At 36.3% G+C, this 24,063-nt stretch overlaps 2 protein-coding genes across 3 annotated transcripts in view; both read left to right on the forward strand.

Annotated features, from left to right (window-relative positions):
* Nucleotides 1-239: 239 nt before the first annotated feature.
* LOC110455750 (speedy protein 1-A-like) lies at nucleotides 240-4,603 on the forward strand. Of its 2 annotated transcripts, none has more exons than XM_021506094.1 (6): nucleotides 240-752; nucleotides 865-923; nucleotides 1,756-1,841; nucleotides 2,100-2,271; nucleotides 3,528-3,786; nucleotides 4,391-4,603. In XM_021506094.1, the coding sequence occupies exons 1-6, from the start codon at nucleotides 314-316 to the stop codon at nucleotides 4,441-4,443; spliced, it is 1,068 nt and encodes a 355-aa protein (XP_021361769.1). In that variant the 5' UTR covers nucleotides 240-313; the 3' UTR covers nucleotides 4,444-4,603. The 2 variants fall into 2 exon arrangements, with proteins under 2 accessions (XP_021361769.1, XP_021361770.1); XM_021506095.1 differs by having other exon boundaries at nucleotides 3,528-3,684.
* Nucleotides 4,604-9,894: 5,291 nt separating this feature from the next.
* LOC110455730 (echinoderm microtubule-associated protein-like 6) overlaps nucleotides 9,895-24,063 on the forward strand; it is a 32,169-nt gene continuing 18,000 nt past the window's right edge. The window contains exons 1-14 of the mRNA XM_021506057.1: nucleotides 9,895-10,170; nucleotides 12,098-12,257; nucleotides 12,656-12,754; nucleotides 13,461-13,718; nucleotides 14,910-15,045; nucleotides 15,963-16,164; nucleotides 16,781-16,918; nucleotides 17,277-17,533; nucleotides 18,065-18,277; nucleotides 19,010-19,180; nucleotides 20,264-20,480; nucleotides 21,928-22,114; nucleotides 22,347-22,452; nucleotides 22,740-22,833. Coding sequence (XP_021361732.1) covers nucleotides 9,974-10,170; nucleotides 12,098-12,257; nucleotides 12,656-12,754; nucleotides 13,461-13,718; nucleotides 14,910-15,045; nucleotides 15,963-16,164; nucleotides 16,781-16,918; nucleotides 17,277-17,533; nucleotides 18,065-18,277; nucleotides 19,010-19,180; nucleotides 20,264-20,480; nucleotides 21,928-22,114; nucleotides 22,347-22,452; nucleotides 22,740-22,833 — 2,435 coding nt within the window. The 5' untranslated portion in view covers nucleotides 9,895-9,973. The remainder of the gene's footprint in view (nucleotides 10,171-12,097; nucleotides 12,258-12,655; nucleotides 12,755-13,460; nucleotides 13,719-14,909; nucleotides 15,046-15,962; nucleotides 16,165-16,780; nucleotides 16,919-17,276; nucleotides 17,534-18,064; nucleotides 18,278-19,009; nucleotides 19,181-20,263; nucleotides 20,481-21,927; nucleotides 22,115-22,346; nucleotides 22,453-22,739; nucleotides 22,834-24,063) is intronic.

Here is a 24,063-nt window from a genome sequence, read left to right on the forward strand (position 1 = left end):
GAGATTTTTATATCCAATTATGATAAGTCATATTTCTATTTTCTGTTTTAATACTGTATAAATCCATCTGTAACCACTTGATAATTTCAAAAATGTTAATAAAGGTGTATATTTACTGAAAAAATGTATAGGTAATAATGAGAAACATAACAAATCGAGCGACGTGCCCACTTGGTGCAAATCGATCAGACCCTAATTAGTGGGAACTCTTTTTATTGGAGGTAGAGAAAGTGCAATAAGTGCGCGTGACGAAGTGCAGACGACAACAACAGCTGGTAGGCTAGACCTACGGTACTGAAGAGTACAAGGAGAGATGCTTCCAAACTTTTATGACGCTTTTCTGAAGCCGTCAATCGATATCATTAAGTGCCCATTGAATGAACGAACCAACGATAATTACGACGATTTGTACAAGACTAGGAAATTGGCCATCAAAAGACCATTTTCGAAAGTCTGGGAGAAAGTGAAAGTGCTAGAAATGCCGAACAATGACATACATAATGATTACCATTTCTCAAGTCAGGTGAAAATTGATGAACAACAAAAATTAGAGGAGAATGCTCAAGCAAAAAGACCTCGACGATTTTATGTTGTGGACCATGCAATGGAATTGCAAGAACCACGATCGTCGTATAGGATTTTCGCGGGGATAGGAAAGAAATCTGCTAGCAGACCTACACCAATCTTTGAAAAAAATCAGCAATGTTTCGTTGTGAAAGAAAAGGAAATGACTGCATTTTTCAAACTTTTGAGTAAGCATCGTAATTCAGTTTCAATTTATGTGATATATTTTAGATAGTTTCCCTCAGTTTTGAGTTTCCATTTTCTAACAAAATGATTTTCATTCTTTTCCAAATGTTCCAGATGATGAGCATGTGCAAGACTTCCTTTATATGGACAAGTGCATGAGAATTTCTGACAAGGTAACACAAACGCATTTTTTGCCAGTAATTCTGCTTCTGGTTCTGGTATAGTTTCTACCTGGGGAAACTAGGCACGTCATGTTTAATGATGATGACAGGGCAAACTAGCCGAATTATTCTGACGTTTTATCGATGACAAAAAATATTTATTGCATAGGATATTAACAGTACATTTAATAAGTTTAATGCTGAAAATTCACAAATATATTTTTTAAACATTTTCATTTGTTGGTGCTACTATGCAACAGTCATGTGATTTCGGTTAGTAAATGATGAGTCATACATAAATTGATTAAAAATCAATCATGTCAAGCCTTTTTTTTTTTATCTCACCTGCCCGAAAGGCAGATACATTGTCAAGTATGTTGACAATGGTCAAACAATGGTTGGTAATTTAATAAAACATGATAATACACTATTACATTTGCAAAGGTACTGTAGTCATTCAAATTAAATAATATTGAACCATATTCAAGGTCACATGGTAAAAACTACAAGGCCTAGAAAATCCAATTATGACTAAATAGTTTCACCTATTGATAATTATTGGCTGATGAGCAGTTCAGCTTTGGATATATATTTGCCAATAAAAGTTGTGAAACCTGCTCATGTGGCTACCTGTGTTAGGAGACCACTTTTGATATCTCCCTTGGTAGTGATTTCATTGTAAACTGATACTGAGTTAAGAGACCACCAGTGTTAAGAGACCAATTTTTGGACTTCCCAATGCTTGTCTCTTAATGCATGATCAATATGGGCGATCATTCTGTCTTGATCATAATAGATAAGTGATGGGTTTTTTCATAATAGATTAGTGTTCTTTTGATTTCAGTATTTGCTTGCCATGGTGTTTGCCTTTTTTAAAAGAGCACAGTTGAAGACCAGAGAGTTTACCCGGATGAACTTCTTCATTGGATTGTAAGTGATCAAAAATAGAGCTCTAGGCATTTTGAAGGGAAAAAAAGAAAAACTGTTATTTCTTATTAGTAATGTAATTAATTTGAATGGTTTTCACATGTTTTGTTTCTGAGAGTATTATTTCCACTTCAGGAATTAACCCAAAAGAATAGCTAAAACTTGGGTGACTCATGGACTTCTTACCGTTCCCTTATAACAGCTCAAAATGAAATAGCGATATTGACCTAATTCATCCATATGTATTAAAATTCCTTTTAGGTACTTGGCAAATGATATGGAAGAAGATGAAGAAGAGGCTAAATATGAAATTTTTCCTTGGGCTCTTGGTCACAAGTGGAGAGACAGATTTCCTAGATTCCTCAGAAGAAGAGACTTGTTCTGGGCTAAGATTGGATATAAAGCTGTTGTAAGCAAGCGCTGTTGTGAAGAGGTAGGTAATATTTGAAATTTGAAGTGCATAGGTAGCAGTATACAGTAGAGGGTTGTTGCCATGGGTGATATTTTTGTTAAATGGCTAACCCCTGTATAATGATATGTAAAAGAAACATAAAAATAAAACTCTACTAAAATTGGTATAAGCATGATGAAGTGGCCTATGTGAGCTTCACATTTGTAAAAAAGAAAGAAGATTTTTTTGGTGCTAGAATAAAATTTTGGCCATAATCCGAAAGGGTGCGTACACATGAAAAGCTAGCTTTACAGGAGGTAAAATTTTGACAACAGCACACAACGCAAAATTGCAAAAAATCAAGTTTTACAACTTTACTGGGACTTGGATAATTCTGCAACCAGGTAGGTAATCTTTAATTTCAGACAGAGCTTAGGGAAAAAAATACTAGTTGCGGGGGTCAAGTTTTGGGTTAAAAATAGCAATTTTTTGCATTTTTTGGTAATTTTTGATGTGGTAACCATGGTTTTCACACGAGTGACATACATAGAAAAAAGAGGTTTATACACTTCACAGTACTTTATATGTATTGTAAATATAATGCAGTTTACAAATATATATACATGTATACATGTGTTGTGTAGGGTAAATCCGCTGTGTTTACATTTCCTCGACATGTGGCTTGTTTATCAGAGTCGGGCCATTTCTACTGTATACTGCTACCATAGAAGTAATTGGACTATTGCTGGACTGAATAGCACTTAATCGCACTGTTATATGAACTACTGAATGTCAAGAGTGTGCATTACCTGCCTGTTTACTCTGGATGTCTTTTATGACTCGTAAGATTTGGTTACATTCACAAAAATACAAATTGCATGCCAGTCAACTCAAACTTCTGGCTTCCCCATAATACATCTCTTTATTTTGCCTCTTCAGCCTGTCATCTTCCAACTGTTAAAATCCATGTTGGTTCATCTTAGCGCCCAAACTTAAACACAAGTGTCCACAAGTGATGTCATATCCGTCAACTCAACTGGTACTCATTTAACGATCTATCGACAATCAACTGAACATTTTGTTTTGGATGACACCTTATATCATTGATTAGATATGGCTTTTTGGGATAGGAGGAGCAACATTATATTCAAATGGTGTCGGAGAGAATGGAAGTGGATTGATACAGTGGGGATAGAAGGGGTTTATCGTCATATGGTACAACTGAAATGGAAAGGGAGGTATATATGTTATAAGTGAAGATGAAGGGGGTGACCTTAAGAAGAATATTTGTATTGCAGATCATGGACATAGAAAGAGGATCTCCATTGTGGAGGAGAAATCGCCCACTTCACCATGCTGGGGCTGTGAGGAGCTGCAATAAAGATCCCGATGATGATGGCTACCCAAGGGGACCAGAGGCATCTCCAAGGTTCTGCCAAGACTGCAACAATGACAGTCAGTACCATTCTACTGCTAGTCCTCCATCATGTAATCTATCTTCTGAGGAACACTCCCCTATAATTTTTGATGGGAAAAAATCATCTTTTGATATGAAACGTAAGTTAAATTAACAGCTTCTTATGTAGTAAAATGGGATATGTTCTGGTTTAATTAAATATAATTAGGCTGAAATTTTTATTAATTTCCTAAATCTTTCTTACTGCAATCATTGAAGTATTCAGATGATCTACAGTGTCCGTGCATGATATTAGTCAATTGCAATCATCAGTTCAATAAAAATAATGTAATCAATATAATTTTATCGCATCTGCATTTTCAATTCTAAATCAAAAGCCTTACATATGTACTCTTTCCCTTCTTAATAATTCATTTTTAGGTAACGCCCTCGAGCAATATCAATAATCAATATCAAGGTGGGAAAGAATCCGCTGTAACAGCCAAAAGTTTCCATATTTACCCCACCCTACCCCTAAAATCCAATACCAAGTGAAGAAAGAATCAGCTAGCCAATAGTTTTCCCCTAAATTCCAATACCATGGGAGGGATTAGGCAGCCTATAGCGAGTGAATGGTAAAAAACCTCTCTTGTGAAGTTTAATGTACATACTTCTTTGTGCAATTGCTGGCAAACCTTTAGTTACATCCAGTTTTTCCTCCATCTTAATATTTTCAGTACTTTTTATTCTTTGTTACATTTTTAGCCCTAAAGAAAACTCTGCCACAAGATGATGCTTGGCCAAGTTTAGAGGAATGATGATTGTTGGTGAAGAGGAAAGAAAACAATCATCTGGAAATCTTCAGCTATCAAATTTTGTGATAAAATTTTGTTTCTTCGGAATCAATTTAACTGCTGGCAGCTTAATAATTTATCATTGTTTTGTCATCTGCTTACATATTAAAATTAATTGCAATGCAACAGATGTTGTTTTTCATACATATTTGTTTGTTAGTGTCTTACATAAATGTATACCTGATGATATGTAATGGGTGTTTGGTAGTTGCAAATTTTTGACATCAGTTCCATCTACTTTTAAAAGTTTTAATGAACTTGATTTAAAATGGAAGACAAGTTATATTTATTACGTATTATTACGTAATAGACTGATTGCGTAAACTTCTCTGATCAGTAGGGTTCATTTGCAGATAATATTTTTTGATAATAACTGTATATCTAATTAGTACATGCTTTTGAAGTTCCAACAGTTTTATGAAAAGAAATGTTTGCATGAAGTCACAGGTGCTGGAAACACTAACATGAATTGTATATATACTATAATAATAATATTATAGTATATACATTTCATATTAGTGTGTCAAGCATCTGTGCATGACCTGGCGCCTAACTGCCTATACGCTGGTACCCAGCAGGTGAATCCACCAAATTTTCAAACAGTAAAAAGGCAGAACCAAAACATTGCTTGTTACACCCCATGTCCCCCTACCAAGGCCCTGTACTGGACCCGCCTCCAAAATTAATCCACTCCGAACAAGGGCCAGCTACGCCCCTGAATTGAAATAATTTTACACAGGAACATGAGTTTTTAGAGATGATTATTTAAACAATTTTGTTTTCATTATCATAACATAAAAAAAGGGGGAGCAAATTTGTGTGATTTTATAATATTAAACAGTGTAATAATTGAAGAGGGATGTCATCGAAACTATAATTTGAACGCAAAATTGATGAAAACTGACAAAATATGAACGAGGAAAGCTTTACATTTGAAAAAGATTGATGACACCCGCCATATAAATCCAAGTCAATTCTAAGAAATGTCACATCCTCAAAGCCAGAACCATAATGTCAACAAAAAAGTTGCATGCTTCCCAGGAGGATCCTGATGACGACCAAAAACACGAGGGGGAGCCTGGATGTTGCTATCAAGAAAGGAAAAGTCCACGATAGGAAAGTCGAAATCGTCCCGCTTGTCATACATCTTAGAAGTAAGCCGTCCCCATTAGTCGTGTTGTACGTAAAGATCGACTAAAGCGGATGAAGTTAAATGGTGTCCTTGATTTCAAGTTCTGGAGGGTATATACGATCGATGTGGTCAATGAATCTCTTGTTGTTCAACGATAGCACATAGTCGATATATCTGAATGTGAAATTGAAGAACTTGGTTAGGATTTTGTTACCGGTCCTAATAAAGTCGTCATTGAATTCAGCTTTGTTTGAAAGCAGAAACAAATCGGCCAGAAGAGGGGTACAGTTTGTTCCCACGAGAATGCCTACAGCCTGCTGGAAAATCTTGCCGCCGATCTCAACATAGATTAAATTAACCAGGAAATCAATCATTCTCACAATACCATCCTCAGTGTATTTTATTTTGGCCTTCGTTGTACTTCTAACGAAATAAGCTCCAAAATAATTTACAAATATAATCAGTTAGGTATTAGGAATGAGAGTGTCAAAAAGGCAAAAGTTTTGATAGGAGAAACATTTTTGAGAAGAGGATGTTAAAGATCAATTAAACGATCTTTTTAATTCTTCTATAGTATTTGGATTTCGAAGAAATAAGACAAAGTGTTTCGAAAATGTATTTTTCTTTCTGCTTCATCATCAACACCCGCCATATAAATTTAGGTAAAATCAAAGAAACGCCAAGACCTCAAAGCATTTATGGCACACGTGAGCCTGCATCTCTGGAAACCTTGCGCTGCGGGACGGTATAGGACTTTTCGTAAGCGTTAGTCTTTTACTTTATGAGTAATTAAACCATTTGGTCAGATGGCCTAGTAGCTCATTTTGTAGACTGAATCAATAATTAATATTCAAACGTAGATAGATCCCATGTACATGTAATACAAGCCCAGCTGTCAATGAGCTACATCTGTAAAATAATTTCTTAACTTGGGGGTTTTGATTTAAACATATTTTATTTGCAAAAATACAAAAGTTATACAAACAATAATGATAAAATATACATATGGCGGCAAAGTAGAAAATATTGATGACTGTTAATTTAGATGATTCAAAGGAAACATGAATAAGATCAAATGTACAATATACAAATCTCATAGATTATTTTCTGTTTCAACAGTAGTTTAGACCTATTAGGATTGCTACCTTTTGGCCCCTACCATCACCGATGAGGAGTCCAAGAAGGACGAAACAGCTGTATGATGCAATGTAATTCATTTTTGGCATATTGTATTCATAAACAAATTTCTTACATACGTCCATCTTTAAAATAACATATTTGAATTCTGATATGGAAGGGATAAAAAAAAATCCAATTTGATAAACTTATGCAATAAGGTGCAAATGAAAGTAAATTATCTAAGTGAATATCATTATTTCTGTTTCTTCACGGATAGTCATGTACTTTTCTGGGTAGAAAGTGTTATGACGTGTGGAATATGTTCAAACTAACGCGGTAGTAATAATAACTTTCTCCGTGTCATTAACTGTCGATATCCTCTGGTTTGGATTTGATTGTTAACATTTACATACCCACAAATGAAATCTCAATAACCGGCAATATAATATAATGAAAAGAACTACTATTATTTTGAAAAATGTAATTCGTCGATCTCCTGGTTGTTTATCGACAAACGTAGGCAAATAAAGTTATGCTAAAACATTCGTAGCTCAAACAGATATCGACACTATCGATTTGATCGCGACACTAACTGAAGTCAAAGGGTTAAGCATGGTGAATGTTAGTTTGGCCATTATTGCTTTACAAAATTTAGTTTCACTGTAGCAAACGTCATATTATAATGCTTAATATTGAACAAGTTGGTGAAATTGTTGTAAAATGAATGAAGTTGATATGGATTCACACTGTAGATGACGTCACTGCTCCATCTGATGCACAGGGACAAATTAGCAATATCGATATTGGTAATATTTTAATTTAAAAGTTACATGAATGCAAGCTCTTTCCAGGCATTACCTGTTTCAAAATTTAAAAATAATCCAGATCTAGGCCTAGTGGTCGATGTTAAATCTAATTAGAGTATAATCTCCTCAAGCTTTCGCCTTAAGGAAGCACTATAGTAAAATTATGATGCTAATTAATATCATTGATATTGTACTAAAGATTATATCGTAAAGTTTTCTTATCTAGAAGGGTTCAGAACAAATTATCTTAAGTTTGTTGAATTGATATATATATATATATTGTCAAGTAACAGGAGATGGCAAAATGCACGGTCACATCGGTGTTCGAACCAAGGACCCTCTAAATTCTAGACGGACGCTCTATACCTTGGCCATTTTCGTTTATCGCCATCCAAACTGTTGAGCGGTTTGACCAGAGCTGTTCGTTTATGAAGTAAATGTTGGTGACACCGCTTCAAAACATGCATGGGGCCTGCTAAAAGTATCTCTGTATTATTAAGTTTTCAGAACTTGATGTCATATTATATATATCACAGAAAACGATTTTTCAACCTCATTCATCTGATGCTAATTATGGATAGTATAACACAACATGAAGAATTCTGTTTCACAATAACAACCTCGAAAACGTCACAATAACTCGTGTAACGCGCTTCTTCTACGGGGTCAGACGTTTTTAAAGAATTTCCATAAATTCGCGCCAAAAGTATGCAGAGATTTCAGAACTAGATTTACGGAAGCAGAAATGACATCACAAATGACGTCAAAAGTTTCATTGGGGTCAGTGATCGGCATATTTACCAAAATCTTCTCCAAACCGCTACTAACATATTGTAACGCTTACTCAGCAGGAAGGTCGGCATGAATCTATCGTGTTGACGGGAGGATATTGTCAGATATTTGAGATAAAGTTATATTTGTAATGTGTCTTTGTCGAAATTATCATACAAAGAAAACTATCGATCTGAAAGAACGTTTTCTTGTAAAACAGAACAAATAAAAAGTTTTGACGTATATTTTGCCTAAATTAAAACTATGATGACGTATAATATCAAATTAATTACTAAACATGAAATGAAATAATTTTGTCCTTAAATTATATATTTTATTCACTTAATAGAATAAAACACTTCGTTTTTGTGAATGAAAAAAATCGCATTACACTTTTCAGTTTCCGTAAAATGTCCCACTTAGGCGACGTAACGGCCCGGGAATAACGTTGCGCAACATTTAGAGTGCCAAACATAAGTAGAAATCATGAGGCCATTTTATTATTTCGCATTGAATTTAATACATCATTACCATTTTTGAAAGACTATACGTGGATAAAGTCAATACTTACATGTAAATAGAATTGTAGAAATATAGTAAAAATAACAGATACTTATTCTCTGTTGGTTTTTACAGCAAAAATAAAATCTAAAACTGGGGCAACCGGCTCGTTCTGAAACAATGGTAACGAGTTTGAGAATGTAGCCCTGTCCCCACAACCACATCTATATCTTCCCCTCCTAATTCCGGCCAATTTTAAAACTGTATTTATTTCACAACAATAACGGGAAAAAGTTTATCATGTCATGTTGATCATTTTTCTTCGTCCGCATGGTAGCGTACAAGGGGTCATACAAAATAATGCATAATATGATAAAACATCTGAAAGTGACGTCACATATGATAAAAACGGCGTCATTTTACGTTACACAAGGTGTCACCAACATCGCGCGTAACGTCAAGTAAGGTCGGACCTAACTTGTCCTAAGTATCTTATGCTGCTTTCAGACGAGCCTTGACAACGCCTGCAAGGTCTGCTTAAACCCTGGCGGACCCGAAAATGTTACATTTAATTAACTAACAAGCCCCTGGTCGCCGATGATCGACCCAGTCCAGTTCCGCCACAGTCGACATTTCTATTCCGTTAGCGGTTATTCCTGTCATGCTTTTGTAATGTATTTTTTTGTATGTATTTAATTAAATGATACTATGTGATAAACAAGAAAATAATCTTTAATATGATTGTTTCTGCACAAATATTGACTCAGAATTAAGGGGAATATTAGTCTTCAACTTAAATCTTAAGTCACACCATCCTTTCCCATGGGGGTCTGTTCGTTTATGCGGAACAACCGGTTTTTCCATTTTTAAATGGAACAATTTCGGGTATCAATCCTGGAGGACCTGCAAATGTTTATCCAGACCTTACAAGGCTTTGTCAAGGCTCGCCTGAAAGTAGCTTTAGATTACTAGGTCCGACCTGATTTAATAAACGAACAACTGTGGTCCGACCGGTTCAACCGCTTAAACGAAAACGGCCAGGATAACATTCCTGACACTACCCTCTCCCCAGTAACATAGCGGCAATAATAAATATGGCCGCATGAAGACTGGTTTGTGCATGTCGTCAATATTAAACCCCAGTGCAAGTACTTTACTTTGAGAAATGGCGACTAAAACAGCACCAACGAGTCAACTCCGGTTGGAGTGGGTATATGGATACAGAGGACATCAATGCAGAAACAACTTGTTTTACAATGCCAGTAAGAATATCATCTATTTCGCTGCCGGTATTGGGATTGTTTATAACGACAGAAACCATAAACAGCGCTTCTATCTCGGCCATGACGATGACATCTTGTGGTAATTATATATATATCAAGCATCATTTTTGTTGTTTCCAGTGCATCAACACCTATCATTTGGTGTTTGTCAGTTGGTTTAGTTTGTCAACATGACCACTTGTTGTATACATTCTGTACTGTGTTCTATATATAACATTCAGTAGCAAAGTCATGTTATGACATGCATCGACTGAAAGCAACGAATTCCAATTACTGTTTGTTTTAAAAAAATATAATAAAGGGAGATGTTTTTTATGAAAAACATCAGTAGATGGAACGGGAACGAGTTGATATTCATTTTATTATAACACTATGCTAACTATACTTAGGTAGTTAGCAAAGTATATTAAGCATCTTAAAATCTTTTGATAGTGAGAATCTGATGGATGGAGGTGATAGCTCTCAATAACATTCATTGACAAAATTCATGACAGCATATACGTAGTCAGTCATGTAACATTATTTATATTTTAGTTTCACCATGGGGTTTAATTTATAGCTAGAACACTGGTGTGATTTCACTTATGTATATTGTCCACCTCTTATATATGTTTGTGCATCAAAGCATGACGGTCTGATACCCTGATCACTTTGGTCTATATTTAGTTCCCGTACTGTGCATGCTATTTTACATCATTGCTATGTACACCAAACAAAGTGTACCTTATAAAGGTGATGTGACATGTACACCGAACAAAGTGTACCTTAAGGTGATGTGACCTGTACACCAGTATCATGTATCTAACAATTAAGTCAGTTAAAATAGTTATCATCATGCCAAACAAAGTCGATTGTTGGTTTCCCCAGAATATAACATGCTCAATATTTTTGGGGTTGTTATAATAAGGTTAGGTAAAAAAAAAATCATCCATGAAAAAAAGAAGAAAAAGCCACTGAAATGATTCCCCAAGCACATTCCATTATTCCTTGACAGGTCATTTCATACAAGGGGGAGAACTCCATTGCTGTGGTGTATCCACTTCATTTTCAATGACAACATTTTTTTCTCTTAAAGTAACATATAAAGGGTCAAATCTTACATATTCCGGCAATGAAAATGAAAAATAAAAATGATGAGCAACAACACCACTGAATCCGGTACAAAATGTAATGTTTGATTTACATCTTAAGTGCTGACATGTTTCGGGCAAAGGGGAGGCCACAATGTCAACCACATATAGGTCAGGGAGTGGGGGCATCAAACAGCTATAGTATGACTTCCGATGGTACAGCACAGGTAATAATTAACCAGCTTCATTTTGATTTGGAAGAAAAAATGATGCCCTACATGTGTAGTCAAACCACAGACTTATGTAGCATTATGTTAAAATTTGGAATCAAACTGTTTTTAAAGTATGAAGATTTCAAACAAGAATTATTATTTTTAAATATTAACCGTGCTTCAAGTATGCTCTGTGCAAGGTCACTTGTTGATTATCATATGAGCACCCTTACTAGACTTGTTGTACATGTATACGTAGAATGTCTCTCTTGAAGAAAGAGCCACCATTTTATAGTTGTCTGATCACTTACATGCTTGATATATACCTCTAAACACAACAAAAGGTTAATTGATTATGCGTGATACTATGAAAATGAACCACTGAAAACAGTCACTTGGGTGTTTTTAGAGGGTCTGTTGGGTTAGGGGAAACCAACATTAAATTTCACTTGGCCTGATAGTGCTATGTGGTAGGAAGCAAACCCAATTTTTGACAATTTCAACATCATAAAAATACGCTTTCCAAAGAATTAGTCCAGCAGAAAATTTATCATGCTGTTATTGATTCAGAAAAGTGTCATTTAAGTAACACATTGCAACATATTTATTTTTGAATATTGATAATTTATAGGGTACTTGGAATCCTGTCATTTGGTAATTGTTTGGCTGAGTTACCCTAACCCTATTGCAAAAGCTACTTAATTGGTGTTGTTTTTCTTTGCAGCCTCAATCTGCACCCTGATAGATCAATGGTGGCAACCGGTCAGACAGGAAAGAGTCCATTCATCTGTGTATGGGACTCGAACACCATGGAAACTGTCTCCATACTGAAGGATGGACACCAAAACGGGGTTGCTGCAGTGGCATTTGACAGAGAGGGAACGGTAAGTGCTTACAAAGAACACTAATTAGACAGAACTTAGTAATTATAACTGTATGTATATGTTGATGTCTAATTAGACAGAACTCGGTAATTATAACTGTACGTATGTATGTAAGTAAAAGTCACAGCTAGGGGTCCTATCGGTTACATTCTTTATAAACAATTTCTTCTGAATAACCAAGTTGCCTAGGCATGATCATATTTGCCATTTACCAATATCAAACTGGGATGAAGGTCTATCTTTTGATCACATTTTCTTTTAATGTTTTAGAATTATTCTTTTCCCTTTTTTTCATTCTTTTTTTCTTTTTCTTTTTTTTTTCAATATTTTTATTTTAAATATAGGATGTTTGTTATTATATTATTTTGATATATGCAATATTGATTTTTCTTTAACAGCGTCTGGTATCTGTCGGGCTTGACCAGCAGTCAACCATTAATGTATGGGACTGGAAAAGAGGAAAAATACTGGCTACTGTCCGTGGCCACTCTGACAGGGTATGTATATGTATGCATTTAACTAACAGGTGTAGTGTTACTTACTTGAATAGTATATTATCTTCCATTGGGCCTCTTGTGAATCCAATTAGTGATAAAAAAAACTTGATAACTGAAAACTCGTAATAGAGTGCTCATTAATACATGGTCGATCAACCCTGCATAAAAAACTTGGATTTTGTGACAATAAGTTCTGGAGGTTTTATATTTGCTAAGCATAAAGCAACAAACATTATCATACTACCAGAACTGGTCCCTGGGTCAGGCATGCCCCTGTTGATGTAGCCCCAAGGTGATAACATGGAAACAGTTCAGATTCCCTTGCTAAAATCATACTACCAGGATTAGCTTTAGTGTTCAGCCCAGTCTGTGGTGACTTAATACCTGGGTCTTTACATGGAAACAGTTGAGCTCCTCTGGGTCTCTTGTTTCCTAAAGAACTAAATAGGCTAAGTTTGATTCCCTTTGATATATTGAAAGTGAAATAAGTTTGTTGAAATTGAATCAAACTTATTATAAGGTCACAGATATGTAAGAAATGTACAACGCTAAAAAACTTACGAGTATTACAGGCCAATTTTGCTTCTTGTTCAGTATAACATGTGCTACACGTCTTTATTCAACGGCTGACCTACAATTATATTTAAATAGCATAAACTTTTCTCGCTCTGTACTTTCAGTGCCTTGATATCTGTTTTTTTTCCAGGTATTTGATGTACAGTTCCAACCCTTCAATAACAACACCATTGTAAGCTGCGGTGTGAAACACATCAAGTTCTGGACGCTATGTGGAAATTCTCTGACCTCCAAAAAGGGCGTGTTCGGCAAGACTGGTGAGATACAGACCATAATGTGTATGGCATTCAGCACCAGCGACAACGTAACCTACTCCGGCACAATGAGCGGAGACATCTATATCTGGAAAGGAAACAACCTTGATAGTGTCGTACAAGAGGCACACAAGGTAAAGCCAATGTGTACTGGTACAATACATGATTTGGTAGTGATAGACAAGGGGGCAGTAATTCTAAGAGAATAATTAGGTCCCCTGGCCCCAAGGTATGGTATCTTTCATCCTATTGTCAACTTTTCCTTTAAAAGACTACTAGATAAAGTTCAGAATGGCTGAAGAGGCTGAAGAGTTTTTTTCTTAATTCTGCATAAGATCATACCTTTTCCCTGAAGAGGTTTTTTCTTAATTCTGCATAAGATCATACCTTTTCCCATTCTCGATACTCCAGGGGTTACACTCATTTACTCCTGTCCACCCCTCAAATATGTCATGACAAAGGCTCAGTGTGCACTACCTTGTGGATGAGATGAAGAAGACTAGTTTGATCCATCTTGAACGTTACAGTAAAACTGAATGGCTGAATGGAAACAACCCCTGATATTAATGCAATTGGCTGAACAAACCCTGATATTGATACAATTGACTAAACAAACCCTGATAATAATGCAATTGATTGAACAAACCCTGATATTAATGTTACTGACTGAATAAACCCTGATAATAATGTAATTGACTGAACAAACCCTGTTATTGATACAATTGGCTGAACAAACCCTGATAATAATTCAATTGATTGAACAAACCCTGATATGAATGTAACTGACTGAACAAACCCTGATATGAACCTAATTGGCTGAACAAACCCTGACATTAATGCAGTTGACTGAACAAACCTTGATATTAATGCAATTGGCTGAACAAACCCTGATATTAATGCAATTGACTGAACAAACCCTGATATTAATGCAATTGACTGAACAAGCCCTGATATCAATGCAATTGACTTAACAAACCCTGATATTAATGCAATTGACTGAACAAGCCCTGATATTAATGCAATTGACTGAACAAACCCTGATATTAATGCAATTGACTAAACAAACCCTGATATTAATGTAATTGACTAAACAAACCCTGATATTAATGCAATTGACTGAACAAACCCTGATATCAATGCAATTGACTAAACAAACCCTGATATTAATGCAATTGACTGAACAAGCCCTGATATCAATGCAATTGACTGAACAAACCCTGATATTAATGTAATGGACTGAACAAACCCTGATATTAATGTAATTGACTAAATAAACCCTGATATTAATGCAATTGACTAAACAAGCCCTGATATTAATATTACAGGCTGCTATCTATGCTATTGACCATGCAGATGAGGGCTTTGCCACAGGTGGTAAGGATGGCTGTGTACGGCTGTGGGACTCAGACTTTAAGCCTATAACTACGATAAGTCTGGTCAATACGCACCTAGGATATAAAGGTATGTAGCATATACATACCAATAAAACACAAGGTTGCCATTGTGAGTGTCATGTGTCTATACAAACACAATGGTCACCATTTTAAGTGTTATGTATCTATACAAACACAAGGGTCGCCATGGTGAGTGCTATGTATCTATACAAACACAAGGGTCGCCATGGTGAGTGTTATGTATCTATACAAACACAAGGGTCGCCATGGTGAGTGTTATGTATCTATACAAACACAAGGGTCGCCATGGTGAGTGTTATGTATCTATACAAACACAAGGGTCGCCATGGTGAGTGCTATGTATCTATACAAACACAAGGGTCGCCATGGTGAGTGTTATGTATCTATACAAACACAAGGGTCGCCATGGTGAGTGTTATGTATCTATACAAACACAAGGGTCGCCATGGTGAGTGCTATGTATCTATACAAACACAAGGGTCGCCATGGTGAGTGTTATGTATCTATACAAACACAAGGGTCGCCATGGTGAGTGTTATGTATCTATACAAACACAAGGGTCGCCATGGTGAGTGCTATGTATCTATACAAACACAAGGGTCGCCATGGTGAGTGTTATGTATCTATACAAACACAAGGGTCGCCATGGTGGTTCCATTTTTAAAATCTTTATAAAGCATAAATTTAAATTCTTATGGGCTGATAAAACTTAACCTCGGTGTGGATGATTTAGTTATGGTCCTGATAAAGGGAATACAACTTAAACTTGGTTGTCGTACATGATTGCTTCCACTTAAAGTCTCATAAACAATGAATAATTTGTGCATCACAGGTGACTAATAAGGCCCATGGGCTTCATGTTTACAAATGGGATGCAAAGAAAATCTTCCAAATACATATTTGGTTTATTTGAGATAGTTTAAATATAATATTTTTGATGATGAATTTTGTTTTGATGTGCAGGTTTATGTGTGCGAAGTGTGTGTTGGAGAGGAGAAAGTGTTCTGTGTGGGACACAGGACAGTGAAATATTTGAACTGTCGGTACGGGAGCGCGACAAGCCCAAATGTCTTGTACAGGGCCATGCGGAAGGGGAACTCTGGGCTCTTGCAATACATCCACGCAAACCCATATTTGCCACAGGAAGTGATGATCAGACACTCAGGTACTTTTAAATATTTTTGTTCCCATTTACAACACAATGCAACATTACTTTCATTTCGGTTTATTTTTTTCGTGCGACATCCATCGGTACACAAATCTCATTTTTCGATTTTTTTCTCTCTCCAAAAAGCCACTAAATTTAATTGAATTAAGAGGAAGCTTCCCTGTCCAAAAAGGGAGGCTTCATGTCCTGGGATAAAACAACTGTGATTGATTATGACCTCGGATGTTGGAACCATCTTTAGTGGTAAAAGTGGGTTGCAACACTAAAAACAAGTACATTGTATATGGGGAATTACAAAACAAGTACATTGTATATGGGGAATTATAAAACAAGGACATTGTATATGGGAAATTATAAAACAAGTACATTGTATATGGGGAATGATAAAACAAGTACATTGTATATGGGGAATTATAAAACAAGTACATTGTATATGGGGAATTATAAAACAAGTACATTGTATATGGGGAATTACAAAACAAGGATGATGGAGGAAAAGATCAGGTACCATGTTAAACATAATAATGATGGTTTGATACTGTTTTAATTTCTGTACAGAAATAAAGAATAAATTATGATTATGTTAAATAGACCTATACATTTTTCTTTGCAGATTGTGGAATATGAACAACTTTGAAATACTTTCAAGGACCTCCCTTGATCAGAAGATTAGATCATGTGCTTTTGATAATGAGGGGAATCACATTGCTGTTGGGCTCATGGATGGCTCCTTTTTGGTATTGAAGGCTGGGTGAGTGTGTTTGATAATAAGCCTGTTAACATCTCGAGATGAATAAGGGGTTTAGCATTTCCCCAATCATAAAATTTATATTTCTGAAATACTATCATATATTGAATGAAAGTGAAACTTCGTTTCTTTAACCCTTTCACCCCTAAGTAACTTTAGTAGACTCTACCATACAATTATCTTGGTGAGTCCATTTTGGTCTACAATTGTGAAAGGGTTAAAACTTGGGGGTTACCTTCTGTAGATGAAGTAGTATCATTATTATGTTTTAAAGTATGATTATCTAATGCGTAAAATCCATTGATCATATTTATGAAAAAAAGTTTTAATTCAGAAGAGGAAAATTTCTTGACTTTTACAGAGATTTTGCTGAGGTTGTTCACATCAAAGATAGAAAGGAGGTGATTCACGAGATGAAGTTTTCACCTTGCGGTAAATTCCTGGCTGTTGCTTCCAATGATAACTTTGTGGATGTGTACTCGGTGGAGCAGCGATACAAACAGGTGGGGCTATGTAAAGGGAGTTCCAGCTTCATCACCCACATCGACTGGTCAGAGGACAGCAAGTTTCTCCAGACAAACAGCGGTGCTGCTGAAAGACTCTTCTATAAAATGCCAGGTAAGCCTTATGACCTTGGAATCAATTTTACGAAGGAAAAGTGTAGCTTTCCTTAGGGCTAAGGTACAAGACAAAAATAGGGACTATTTTTTATGTTGAAGTCTATAAATGCGTAAATGTAAGATCAGATGTGTTAAAAAACAACTACAAACAAGAACCATAATGCCTAGAGTGATGCTTATAGCATGATGGGATGAAGTGCTATCAAGTTTGTTCAAATGAATTGTCACATAGTCAAGTCAGTTCAAGTTATATGGCCTTTTTGTGTTTATATGGAATATGCATGTTTTTTACTTTTTTTTTTAGTGTTTGTCATGTTTTTAGTTTCTGATCAGTTAGTGTTGATTTGAAATATATTTCAGAAATAGCCGAAGATATCCAGGCTAATGATCTCTTATTAGTATATTAATAGAATTGTGAACCAAAACAGAGTTTGAACAAAAGCTTGGCATGGGCAGATTTTCTATTTCACTTTTCATAGAATTCTTGTAAACGTGTTCTGCAAATTGACCCTTATATTTTTTCGTATAGTTGGAAAACAGGTCACCAACAGAGAGGAAATTGTCAACATCAGGTGGCATACATTCACTGGTGTTTTGGGGTCAGAGGTCAATGGCATCTGGGAGAAGTACACGGACACCAACGATGTCAACGCTGTGGACGCCAACTTTCCTGCGGAGACTATTGTCACTGGCGATGACTTTGGTCTCGTCAAACTGTTCAAATTTCCTTGCCTTCGGAAAGGTTTGTATTTTATATATTTCTAAACATTTGTGTGATCTTAAAACACAGAACGGAAGCTTAATCCAAGGGTGGTCGGGTGGTGCAGTGGATAGCGCACTTGCCTTTCACCAAGGCCGTCGCGGTTTGATTCCCCGATCGGACGTGAAAAGGTTGGGGTCACCTGCCCGACTACGTTGGTTTTCTCCGGGTACTCCGGTTTCCTCCCACACGCGCTAACATCCGGGCCAACAGGAGTGATTTATATAAGTTGAAATAACTTGTTTCATAATTGTTGTAAAATGAATAATGTTTATATTTATATTTATAAGCTTAATCCAAAGTCAATGGTTAAAATACAGATGAGTATGTCTTCCATATTTCCAAATTTGTGAGCTACAGAGGTAGAATATCAGTATTTTGGTGACAATATACATTTATTGCCCTTACTAAAGGGAAACACTATTCTTTGTATCTACGAGGTTAATCATGTTTCATGAGGGATGATTCCCCTTCAGTAAGGGCAATAAATATTTGTATATGCCGAAAAATCCATCAATCCATCAAAAACATTAACATGATTGAAGAGATGATCAGGGAGCTATGTCTAGAGAAGTCACGAATAAGGGAGTTTGATTGGGGTAACTTGGGCGCTTGAGGGAGACATAATGTTTTATTGCCCCGTCGTGTTAACCAGTATCAGCCAATCAGACAAGATGTTATAAAAATGATGTATAAGAATAATTCTTATTCCAGGTGCCAAATTCAGGAAATACATTGGTCACTCAGCTCATGTTACCAACGTGCGGTTCTCACAGGACAAGAGCAGAGTGATATCCACGGGAGGGGCTGACCACAGCGTGTTTCAGTGGCGATTCATCGGAGCCGACGGAGCCGATACTGGAGATCTGGTGGATCCACAGAGTGGTGAGTGGAAGTCCTAAACACTCTTCTAACAACCAACAAGATATCAACTTTCTGATACTAAAACATTATGACAAATATCCGTTGTTGCAATCTTATTGTCAGAAATTATATATTGTCGGTACAATTTTCTAATTAGAAGGACATTTTTAAACTTTTTAACACTGTTGCTTCAAAAGTCGATTGCATTATGCTGCACAATCCCACAACCAACCCATAATCATCTTAATACTAGTGAAGGTTTTCTTCAACAAGTCACAGAACCTAAAATAAAATTCTAATTGAGGTCCAGGTGAGGTTGAGATGGTCCAGAAATTGATTTATATTTAAAGTCATAAGGGTCAACAATATTAAAATTCTCGAATATCTTCTTTTCTAGAATCAAAAGGCCTAGAGTTGTTATATTTGGGCAGGAACTTGCCGGTATGGAATACAAATAATTTTGCAAACAAAAATAACTTTAACCTTTATTCAAGGTTAAATGAAAAAGAAAATGTCTTACTGTCATGATGTTAACCTAGTAGCTTGCTGGCAGCGAATGCTACAAAGTTTGTAAACAAAAATGACCTTGACTTTTCTGAGAGTCTTTAGTAACATTAAGTCTGTGGCTGGCTGGGGTGACATTCTTCAAAAATGACCATGGCGAACCTTAAATTCCAATGACTAAGGGATGTTTAAATTTTCCAAGAAAGATCCTTAAGTTGTAGAGTTTTAAAGGATATTAGCCTGTATTAAAAGCTTGTTTGCTATCAAATTAATTGAAATAACTTTAACCCCAACCCACTTGTAGATATAATAGTCACAAATATAGATATCTGTTTGCAAACATCAATGAATAATGGTAAAGTGATACAGGTCTATTGGGCCTGTTACTCACTGAAATATCCAGATACATGAAAAGGACTTGATGTAGCAGATTGGAGTACAAGTAATTGTCTGATTTAGTTTGTTCTATGCCTCCAATTTTTATACCAAAAAGTCATAAAAAATAATTATTGTGGCCTAAAAAAATGTGCTGTTGATGTCAGTGTTGTACAGCTTATAGCTATTATGTACCTATTGACATGCTGATGTTTGTATTTGTAGGCTACATGGATTCCAACAGTGAGGCGAGTGACTCCGACATGTCTGATATTGGTGAGGTCGACTCGGACCTAGAGCAGGAGAAACAGATCAAATATGACCGTGCATTGTACAAAGAGGATGCAAAAACTATACGTAAGAAGATAAAATCAGAGCTGGGCAGTGGTCAGAAACGCAAAAAGGGACCGGACGTAGGACTTCAACTTGAATATATCCATGGGTAAATACAACCTGTTCTCAAACATGACAAAGCTTCTAAGGGTGGTAGTAAAGTCAGTTTGATATTTATCTAGCCCGCACATTATTATTCTAGTCAATAAGTTAACAACATAACCTTATTTTGAAAAACAATGTCAGCAGTATCATGATGAATTTGCTGTTGACATTAGCATCAATCCAATGGATAAGAAAAATGATAAGAAAAACGAAGGAAGATCTTATGATGGTTGATGTCGCCTTTTGAAAGGGGCTGGTCAGGGAAAAAGATATTTGCTAAAATGGCATACACATGTTTAAAATACCTTCTTATGAAATATACCGATTCAAATTTTGCTGAAATTCACTCCCTAAGAGTAAAAATTGTAATTATTTTAAAGAAATCCTAAATCGTCACCTGACAGTCTAAAACTCTCAATTGACCAAGATCAGTGATGTCATTTTACCGCATGCGCGTTATCAACGAGGCCAAATGTAAACATTGCCGCGAAAGAAAAAGATGCATGCAAAAGTCATGACAGGCACGAGGTATCAATACCGTTATATATAATAACAACATATAGGTAGGAATACAACACTTGCATCATACATGACCTTTGAAAACAATTATTTACGTATAGTATTGCTGTCTTGACCGCTAGTTGTGTCCGACATGGCTGATAGACGACGTGCTATTGTTGTTATCTTCACTGCCTCACTTTGGAAACAACCACGTGACATATATAAATAGAATTGTGCTTAATTTAGCGGGGCTTCCCCGAGATTTCAGTGGTCAAAACTGGACATTGCAAGCAGAACTCGACCATCATATTGCCGTGGTATAACTTTTGGAAGGCCAGAGAACGCATTTAGACCAATTTATTTCGTATTTTTTTCCCCCGACCAGCCCCTTTAATCTTGTGGTTTCAAGATGTAACCTGTAAATCAGTAACTGTATTCACATAGGAAATAAGGCCATTATATGAAAATGTGTAGAAATACCTAGAAGTTAAGTTTTTTTAACAACTTATTCACGAGGATTTGAATTTCCAAAATGAACTTGTGAATGCACCCACCGTTTTATGGGGGAAGGATGGTGGGACAAACAGTGTTGCCCATTTCCTTTCTGTCATTATTCATTGTCTTGTGACTCTTGTCTCTACCAACTTCATTTCTGAACAGATTTTCATCAATGTTGGTACAATGGTCAAATATGATAATACCTCGGATGAGTTCATATTTCAGGGTCCCAATGTCAATGTCAAGGTCACTGTTGCTGTTTTTAGGTGGACCACAGGACCAATGGACATTTTTGTCTTACAGATGTTCTCTAGTTTTTAAGGTGTCTGAATAAGTATCCATGATGAATATTAAAATCAGATGTGCTGAAATTCTTGTGTCAATAATTGTAATGATAATGTCGATCTTACAATATATAAATGATCCACAGGAATAATCGTTGATTTGTTCAGGTACCGAGGTTACGACTGCAGAAACAACCTGTTTTACACACAAAATGGTGAAGTGGTTTACCATGTGGCTGCGGCAGGCATCGTCTACAACAGAGACAACAACACGCAGAGGTTTTACACAGAACACACGGACGACATCCTCTGTCTGTGTATACACCCTCTCAAAGATTTGGTTGCCACTGGCCAGGTCAGTCAACAATTTTATAAAAACTTTTTGTCTGGTTTCATGTCCAAAATGTTTGAGATTAATATTTTCGCCTTGACTTAACTGCAGATCAGTTCTGGACTCACCAGGTATGAATTTCCTGTGGGCTTATGGAGGGGTGTGCAAACCTTTTATTGATTTAGTGTGTCCCTACCTTTTCAGTAGAAAATCAGTTCTGAACAAATATGTTTTACATAGCCCTGTTTGTTGGTAGGTGGGTCGTGATCCAGAGGTCCATGTCTGGGATACAGAGTCTCTCAAGACTGTGTCGGTACTAAAGGGCCAGCATCAGAGAGGAGTGTGTGCTGTAGACTTCTCAGGTAAGAGTGCAGTATCGAACAGGTGTACAAAAACAGTTCAACAATTCGCACACAGGCCTAGAAAAACCTGGAATTAAGCAGGGTGTGTTGCAAAAAGGTTGATTTGCTTCAGGCCTTGTAAAACCTAGAATTCTTATTTGAGGCCTTGCCAACATTTTTTCACTGACAAAAGACAAAGGGATATAAAGCAGAATGAATTAATTCAGTTATTTTTTTCTAAATTTCCTTATACTTAGTTTGGATACTGTGGTATATATACTGGTGATAGCAATGATCTGCTGTTGTAGGTGATGGTAAAAGACTAGCGTCCATTGGACTAGATGATAACCACTGTATAGTGGTGTGGGACTGGAGGAAAGGAGAGAAACTGGCTACCACAAGGTAATACAGTAATACAGAGAAACTGTCTACCACAAGGTAATACAATAATACAGAGAAACTGGCTACCACAAGGTAATACAGTAATACAAAGAAACTGGCTACCACAAGGTGATACAGTAATACTGAGAAACTGGCTACCACAAGGTAATACAGTACTACAGAGAAACTGTATACCACAAGGTAATACAGCAATACAGAGAACTGGCTACCACAAGGTAATACAATAATACACAGAAACTGGCTACCACAAGGTAATACAGTAGTACAAAGAACTGGCTACCTCAAGGTAATACAGTAATACAGAGAAACTGCCTACAACAAGGTAATACAGTAATACAGAGAACTGGATACCACAAGGTAATACAGTAATACAGAGAAACTGTATACCACAAGGTAATACAGCAATACAGAGAACTGGCTACCACAAGGTAATACATTAATACATATAGAGAACTGGCTACCACAAGGTAATACAGTAATAAATATAGAGAAACTGGCTACCACAAGGTGATACAGTAATACAGAGAAACTGGCTACCACAAGGAAATACAGTAATACCGAGAAACTGTATACCACAAGGCAATACAGTAATACAGAGAACTGGCTACCACAAGGGAATACAATAATACAGAGAAACTGGCTACCACAAGGTAAAACAGTAATACATATAGAGAAACTGGCTACCACAAGGAGATACAGTAATACAAAGAAACTGGCTACCAAAAGGTAATACAGAAAAACTGGCTACCACAAGGTAATACAGTAATCCATATAGAGAAACTGGCTACCACAAGGTAATACAGGAATAAATATAGAGAAACTGGCTACCACAAGGTAATACACTAATACAAAGAAACTGGCTACCACAAGGTGATACGGTAATACAGAGAAACTGGCTACCACAAGGTAAAACAGTAATACATATAGAGAAACTGGCTACCACAAGGTAATACAGTAATCCATATAGAGAAACTGGCTACCACAAGGTAATACAGAAGTACAGAGAAACTGGCTACCACAAGGTAATGCAGTAATACAGAGAACTGGCTACCACAAGGAAATACAGTAATACATATAGAGAACTGGCTACCACAAGGTAATACAGTACTACAGAGAAACTGTATACCACAAGGTAATACAGCAATACAGAGAACTGGCTACCACAAGGTAATACAGTAATACAGAGAAACTGTATACCACAAGGTAATACAGTAATACAGAGAACTGGCT

Source organism: Mizuhopecten yessoensis, unplaced genomic scaffold, assembly GCF_002113885.1.
Source record: "Mizuhopecten yessoensis strain PY_sf001 unplaced genomic scaffold, ASM211388v2 scaffold8365, whole genome shotgun sequence".
Lineage (NCBI taxonomy): Eukaryota > Metazoa > Mollusca > Bivalvia > Pectinida > Pectinidae > Mizuhopecten > Mizuhopecten yessoensis.